Source organism: Micropterus salmoides, unplaced genomic scaffold, assembly GCF_014851395.1.
Source record: "Micropterus salmoides isolate LMB-PRFRI ecotype aquatic unplaced genomic scaffold, ASM1485139v1 Ms_hic_scaffold_15, whole genome shotgun sequence".
Lineage (NCBI taxonomy): Eukaryota > Metazoa > Chordata > Actinopteri > Centrarchiformes > Centrarchidae > Micropterus > Micropterus salmoides.
The window spans coordinates 7095711-7103795 of NW_024040596.1; the positions used below are offsets into that span (position 1 = coordinate 7095711).

General features: G+C 39.6%; 1 protein-coding gene across 1 annotated transcript in view; it reads left to right on the forward strand.

The window, feature by feature from the left end:
- Positions 1-5424, forward strand: part of fn1a (fibronectin 1a) — a 31856-nt gene extending 26432 nt beyond the window's left edge. Inside the window, 9 exon segments of the mRNA XM_038720154.1 lie at positions 705-810; positions 972-1191; positions 1502-1672; positions 1757-1895; positions 2054-2221; positions 3064-3189; positions 3459-3565; positions 3726-3845; positions 4122-5424. Coding sequence (XP_038576082.1) covers positions 705-810; positions 972-1191; positions 1502-1672; positions 1757-1895; positions 2054-2221; positions 3064-3189; positions 3459-3565; positions 3726-3845; positions 4122-4190 — 1226 coding nt within the window. The 3' untranslated portion in view covers positions 4191-5424.
- The last annotated feature ends 2661 nt before the right edge of the window (positions 5425-8085 follow it).

The following is an 8085-nucleotide window of genomic DNA, read 5'->3' on the forward strand; positions in this document are numbered from 1 at the left end:
TATAACTATTGCTATATGTTTTGAGCGCTATGGTGTGACGCCCTCTTCTGGCTTCATGCTCTAACTGCTGGTAAAGCAGAAACTACAGAATAAAGCCCTTGAAATTTATTGTCATTTATATTATTATTCCATACTAACACTGGATTCCCTCATGGGAAAAACAATACATCTACACACATCTCTCAAAACATTTTGATATAAAGCACCTAAGAAGGCCTTTTACATCAATACAACTAACCAGGTTCCAACTATAACATAAACTGGGATCAAATACAAACCTTACCCCACATCAGTCTGTGTTAGCCACAAATTGTATAGATCCATCAGATGCACGTTCACCTTTAAAATCTTATTTTGTTGTTCCTATTTACATTACATTTACATTTATTCATTTAGCTGATGCTTTTATCCAAAGCGACTTACAATTGCTATTTATGTCAGAGGTCACACGCCTCTGGAGCAACTAGGGGTTAAGTGTCTTTCTCAGGGACACCTCCATTATTTAAATTAATTTGATAATTTACTGTTTTTCTCTGTGTACGGCAGTATCAGAGATGGGTAGGTTAGTGGGTTCCCTGTTGTTTAAGGAGCACAGTGGAAATCTTGTGTTTTTACCTGCTCAAAAACCTGTTAGTGGATCTGTGCATTTGCTTTGCCTTGTTTGCTTGTGACGGCTAGTATAAATATGTCTCTTGTCCAATCAGAGCCAGCGATAGATCCGCTACTGGTCCCCGAATTACCACCGCTTCCTGTTCCTCACCAACCCAGAACTGACATCCTGGATGTTCCAGATACCTTCAATGACAGGATGTATGAAACCTGCATCATCATACTGAAATCATTAATTAAGCACAAGCATGCAAGACTAAAAGCACCTCAAATGTCTGTGCAGTGACACATTGATCTTCACATTTTCTCATTCGCATCTCTCGTTCTTATTCTTTCTCATCCCTGTCTCTCCCTGTGTCCAGTTTCGACTCGAACCATGTTCACCTGTCTGGTACTAGTGGCCAGAAACAACCAGGTCAGCAGGGCCAGCACATCTATACAGAGTACCAGAGCCTAGGCCCTAATAACGGACTTCATGGTCCATATGGTGGACTCAAAGAAGGCCAGAGACCGACTCTCAGAGAACCTCTGGTCTACATTCCTGTAGCAGGCCCTGATGGAAACAGAATACCCTTGGTCAGGGTGTGTGAGACTTGAATTATCTCTGTCTGTCTGACAATAAGCCACATGAAACTGGTTTAAAGAAAAAACTCTGACTTGAAATCACAGTTTTGTAACAAATTACAACGTATAACTTTAACTGTCCTTGTTTATATCATAAAAAAGGTCTATGGTTAAGATATGTACAGTAGTTTTAATAATAAGAACTTGAACAGAAGTTAAACAACATGGTTGCTAAAGCACAAGTTATCGATCCTTAGCGTATATTTTAACATACCAAGTGATTTTTCTGACCTCACATTATCTCTTTACTGTATGTTTGATCCTGTAGGTGAGTGACGGTCCTCTGCCAGGTCTTGCGTTTGGTTTCCCTGACAACGAAACAGAGTTGCCCCAAGAAGCACAGACGATCACAACCATCTCCTGGCAACCCGTTCCTCAGACGTCAGAGTATGAGGTGTCCTGTAATCCTATTACACACCTGGAGGAAAGGGGTTTCCAGGTATATACACACATAGTCACGCATGCGCATATTAACTGCTGGAGATGTAAGGACCATTTATTAACTTTCTCTTCGTCCATATAGATGCGTCTTCCTGGCAGCTCCAACAGTGCCACGCTAATTGGATTGACATCCGGAGCTTCCTACAACGTGATAGTCGAGGCCATGAGGGACGGGGCTAAAGAGAAGGTTTTAGAGGAAGTCATAACCGTTGGCAATGCTGGTAATGTTTTAATGTTAATAATTTGATAAATATACCATTTAAATGAAATGATAGAGCATATTTTGTGTACCATCTGTGTTTCTCTGTCATAACAAATTAGGACAAGTTAAATCTCATCAGTTGGTTCTATTGTAAACATTTTTTTCTCCATCCCTTAGTTCCAGGTGACATCCCCATCACCACCAACCGGGACGTGTGTTACGACACATTCACACAAACCTACCATGAGGTGGGCTCAGAATGGGAGCGCATGTCTGAGACGGGCTTCAAGCTGTGGTGCCGCTGCCTGGGGCTGGGAAGTGGTCATTTTAGGTGTGATTCATCCAGTGAGTGGCTTAATAACCCCATCCCAGCATGCTTTGCAAACACACCATGGAATTAGAAATCTAATAATTCTATGTGGTTAACTCCAGTGCAATTTATAAGAGGAAATTATAACGTGTGTATATGTATATATATATATATATAAATTCCTTAGCTACAGATCAGAAGCCATAGAATTGAACAGTTTGTTCTATGTGCAGCAACACGCAGTAATAAAATGACGGCATGGGCAGCCTTGGCACTCATTTACAGCAAACGGCTGCAATCGTGATAATAATTTCTTTACTATGCACGAGTCTGTCTGTAGTCTGCCCATGTTGGTCTCTCTGCTCTGCCTCTGTAAACTGTGAAACATCACATTAAGAGTGCAGAAAGCTAAGCTAAACTAACTGGCCAGCATCAGTCTCAGTTATTTGTATTGTCTATATAGCTAACACGACAATACCAGAAACTGAGATCAGCGTCCATCCGCCATAGATTGAAAGTCATGTCGTGTCTCCACAGGGACAATGCGTATATTAAACTGGGAACAAGTAAAACTCACTCAGGCCCTCTAATCCAAAGGATGCCATCACATGTTGTTTGAAGAAAATCAGTATCTGTGAATGCTGTGAATCTCCAGCATGAAGAGGAAAAGTTTGATCTTTTAAATTTTTGTTTTGACTGCTCTTTAATTTAACTCATGAACTTCTCTCATGTATCCACTTCACTCTCCTTCCTCCATACTTTCATTCAACCATCCTCCTTCTCCATGCCACCCTCATGCATTTCCCTTCTCACTCCCTTTATCCTCTCTTTTGCTTTCTATCTCTTTCTCTTTCTCTACTTCTCTGCTGTGCTTCAGAGTGGTGTCATGACAACGGTAATAACTACCGCGTCGGTGAGAAGTGGGATCGCCGCGCTGAGAACGGTCACATGATGAGCTGCACTTGTCTGGGCAATGGCAAGGGAGAATTCAAATGTGAACCCCGTAAGTACAAGTATTAAATATTTCTAGGTAGATGTTTTATTACTTGTTCTTTTAATAAATTTCTTGGATAATCCATTGTACAGAGCCAATAGGGGACATGGGCAAAAATAAATAAATAAATAAACATTTCTCACTAGAACGTATCTCATGCACACTAGATACTATCTCATGTGCACCAGATACTGCCTTACATTCATAGCTATGCAATTAAATTGAGAAAAATACAAAATTTAAAATAAAAGATTTTATCTTTGACTCTCTCCCTCCAGACGAGTCCACATGTTACGATGATGGGAAAATGTACCAGGTGGGAAACCAGTGGCAGAAGGAATACCTGGGCGCTATCTGTACCTGTACCTGCTATGGAGGACAACAGGTGCGTAAAACTGTGTGTGTGTGTGTGTGTGTGTGTGTGGACATACAAACCTATGCCCTGCTGCTTTATGGATAATGTTAAAAAGTACAAATTATCTATCTTCTGTGTGTGTGTGTTCAGATGTGTGCATACATTAACCTCTCCTTCTCCCTCCCTTTAGGGCTGGCGTTGTGAGAACTGCAGAAGACCCGGAGGACATACAGATTTGGAAGCTGACCTCCTTCAACCTGTTCGTTCAGATGCCTTCGACCGGTACAGAGAAAACGCTCTACGCAAACTGGTCAGTGTCTCACTTTAAGTTTTACTTACTACTTTACTTTTCTACTACTGTTATTTATTCAGTTATTTACACATTGTAAACATACTCTAACAACTTAGTTTGTTTCAATTAAACCCAATATGAAATGATTAAGTATTAAATTCAGTATCTTTTGGTGATTTGTAATTACTCATTATGTAGAGGATGTTGGTACAAATCCAGTCAATACTAATAAATTACAACATCTGCTCTTCTCTCTTCCCTTCTCTTCTTGCCCTGCCCCTCTCTGCCCTCTAGAACATCCAGTGTCCGATTGAATGCTTGAGGCCAGAGTTGCTTGCAGATGCTGACAGCACCTCGGAGTAGAGAAGCAAGGAGGGGTATAATTAAAGGAGGCTGAAGAAGTGAGACTCCTTCCAGCATCGCTGCCACTTCAATAAAAAAGCCTCCTCCTGTTTTCATTCACAGGAAGACATTTCCATCAGATCTGTCCCTTAAAGGCTTTCCCCTCGCCAAATTTAAGTGCCTTTTTAAAAAGACTTTTATACACCAACCTCTGTTTCTCTTTTCAAAGATCTGTCCAACTTTTCACGTTGGTTGTGATCCTTTCTTCTTCAATAGAAACAAGGATTTCTTCAATCAATGAATTTTTGACATCAGAACACAAATCCTGCTGCTTTTTCACCTCAAACCTGCCTAACCCAAACATACTGTTGAGACACACACACACACACATACACATACACACACCAGATGCAGTATTGTTGTGTATTTTTACTGTTGCATTGAGGCTTTTATTTTGATTAAAACATTCCATGCCAATTTTCTTGCTTTGACCAAGACAAAACACACCACCACTTCAAATGTGTCTGATAATAACTTTTGGCTCCTTAGACATGTCCAATAGAGGAGAGTGTGAGTTTATTGCAAAAGGAATTCCAAAGCCATACAGTATTTCCATTGTTTCCAACAACAACTTTTATATTTCCTGTCTCAGCTTGACTGACCTAAACGGACATGACAGTCAGATTTAAATAAAATTGATTTGACAGTTGACTCAGTATGCTTTGTAATGAGTTAATTTGATGAGCAGAGCAACAGCTCAATGAGATTTGTCTTTGAATAACCACAAATTCAAAACAACGAACCTTCCTTAAAAAGATAAGCACTGTTACTTTTAAGTTGCTATTAAAAAATTGCCTTGCTATTATTACAGTACAGGCTTTTGAAGTCACCATGTAGATGTGATGATCTGATCTGTAATGTCGGTGTGTTTTTTTTATTTTTTTTTAAACTATATAAGGTATAATGCACCTCTAAAACGCTATAATGCAAAAGCGTCCTGACCAAAAGTTATGTAATTTGAAAAATGGATTGGAAAATTCACCATTATTTCCATGTGAAATGCATTTTAATTACATCAGTGTTTGTATTTTGTTTTTATTCATTTCTTTTATTTATCCCTTTTTTTTATTCAGGCATTTTGTTCAAAGCTTTTTTGGGGTGTACACTTTATTTTTGATTAACTTGTTTTAATATTGTTGGTGCCAAAATCTGAACTACTGTAGACTGAATCTTTTTAATAAACTGAAAAAAAAAATCTGTTTTTTTTTGTTGGTGCATGAGATGATGATATTTCTATTTTTCTTTCTCATGTGTTTATGATGATACGCAAACATTACTTTTATACCATGACTCCAGGAACAAACTTTGGTAAGATCTGAGTTATTTGAAGGGAGAAATTAGAAGTCAATAACCAGACATACCTTTCCACTTTTTACCGAAACCACCTTTACCACCTCCTAAATTAAAGGATTCATTTTAACCAGTTTTCGAGTCCATAAGCTCTTGATATTTGGACGGTCTGCGCGTTTTATTTATTCTGAAAACCAAAAGTTAATTTACCGGAAATCGAGTTGTGTTCTGGTGAAAATATTTCCGGTTAAGGAATCTGCCCTTCAGAATAAAATTGTGGAAAACGATTATTAAATACATTTTATATTTACTCATGCACTAAAGCTTATATAAATAGTACTGTCAAAAGGAGGACGTGTTCCTATCAACCTCTCTGGTCTTATTTTCGTGCTGCTGTAATGCTAAAAATCCCTCCTGGGATTGATGACATTTGATGTTATCTAATTGTTGTTTCAACTATGGAGTTATTGCTGAAGATCTCGAGTTCCCGCAGACTTGTACTTTAACTTGATTCGCATAAGTAAGGTAAATTCTGAAGGTTTATGGGTAAAGGCCCACAGAGGCCCTTACCAGTGAGTCGAGACACTCTCAAATCAGAGTAGATGATGCTTTTATTCTGAAGAAATCGGAGCGGAAGTGTTTTCGGTCAGGAAGAAAGGGAGCAAAGTAATTCTGTGTAATTGACTTTTGAGGGAGATTTGCCAGAGGGTATATTTAGACTACATATGCTACAATGTGAGGACTTGTGAAAGAGCTCCATTAAGGTGCTCCTGTTGTCAGGATTATGTATCAGCTGTATGCAGAGGAGCCAGGAGATGTAGGAAAAAGAATTGTGCGTGAAATCACCATGCGGGGCCTGTACAATGTCCAGACAAATAAAACAAATAAAAGTGAGTAAAATCAGAGCAGAAGAGGGTGTAACATACGCCGAAGCTACCAAGAGACTGGAAAGAAAGCTGGAACGAGCACCAGTGCAAAAGGAACAGGAGCCGAAAAAAAGGGAGGTGATCAGAATATGAAATGCATGGACAAGAAGCGATTCCTGGCATTTATTGCTGTGGTGGTTAATTGTGCTGTGGAAATTCAGAGCAAGTCGGAAAGGATCAAGATGGTGATGGCCGCGGCAAAGAGGTTCTTGGACATTACAGACATATAATGAGAAGAAATAGACGCTACGCTGAGGGAAGGATTTAGACAGACCAGTCAGTCTGCGTCCGAAAAGTCTTTTTTGCTTAGGAAGTTTCCTAACTGAGTGTTCTGGACGCAGTGGCAGCCAAGATAAGAGCTGGTCGAATTATCTAAAAGATAAGAAATGTGTCTCAGTGCTTCCCTCCACATCTCCTTTAGCATAGGCTACACCGGATCGTCCTTTACGAAAGGAAAGGAGAGAAACGTCCCACAATTCCTTGCAGCCGCAACATTTACAGAGACGCACGTTCTCAAACTGAAACGATAAAATCCATTGACCACGCAAAATCCTTGCAATACAGACGCACATTATGATACTTGAATAAGACTCTTACAATTTCCTTCTTTCTTTTTGTTTGTTTTCTTTAGGCTTTTCTGTAATCTGATCCTGTTTTAACACAGTTTTATGTTTCAGGTGGTTGAAAAATGCAATAAAGTGTTTTCTACAATGATAAAAAAGAGAAATCACCGACCAAGGACGGATTAGGGTGTTGATCAAGTTGCCATTGGCTATTAAGCCCTTTCTCTCTTATGCCATAACTCCCTAATATAGCCTACATATGTCTTGAGACCCATGCCAGCTGTGTTACTAGTTATGTATTTCCAGCCTTCAGCAATATCATTAATTGATTTTACTTCAGTCACAGATGCTGACACCCCCTCCTTAATAAAGGCAGTGATCCAGCTGGATGACCTCTACAGTAGGCCTAAATATAGGCCCAATGTATAATTTCAGTGTTTCTCACACACTGATTTATTTGTGGCGGTCAGCTGACTGCGTTTTCTTACTAGCCTATCTAAAATGGGCAGCGCATATATTCACTCAGCAACCACCTCTCTCTCTCTGAGCCCACAGTTGCGCCGTCATTTTGTGGGAAACACAAAACAATAACTGGGATTCATGTTGATAAATATGGGTGGGCAGGAGGGTGAGTGTGAGCAAGCATTCTCAATGTGAGAACCCTTCCCATTATTTCGTGACTGGTAGGCCTTTTTGCTATCTTGATTATGAAGTAGGCCTACTATATATTCCACCTTTAGATGGCCTGATTTAAAATAACACGGGGTGCAGTCTCAGAGATGCGCTTTTTGTAGTCCATCTTCTGAATTTGTAGTTTTATGACTGCAGGTCATGTCGCATAATTACGTCGTCTGATTCTCTGAGTCCTCTTTTCCTTTTGAATTCTCCTTCACATCTTTCCTTGACCTCATGACGTTTTCCATCGAGGTCAAGGAAAGGTGGTTAGGAAAGGAGATTTTGCATTTAATGGGGATACTTTGGGTGGTCACTGTAAATATATTGCACTGGGAAATATATTTCATTCAGTAGGTGGCGGTAATGCAACATTTTGGATGCCAACCGCCATAAAACCCCAAA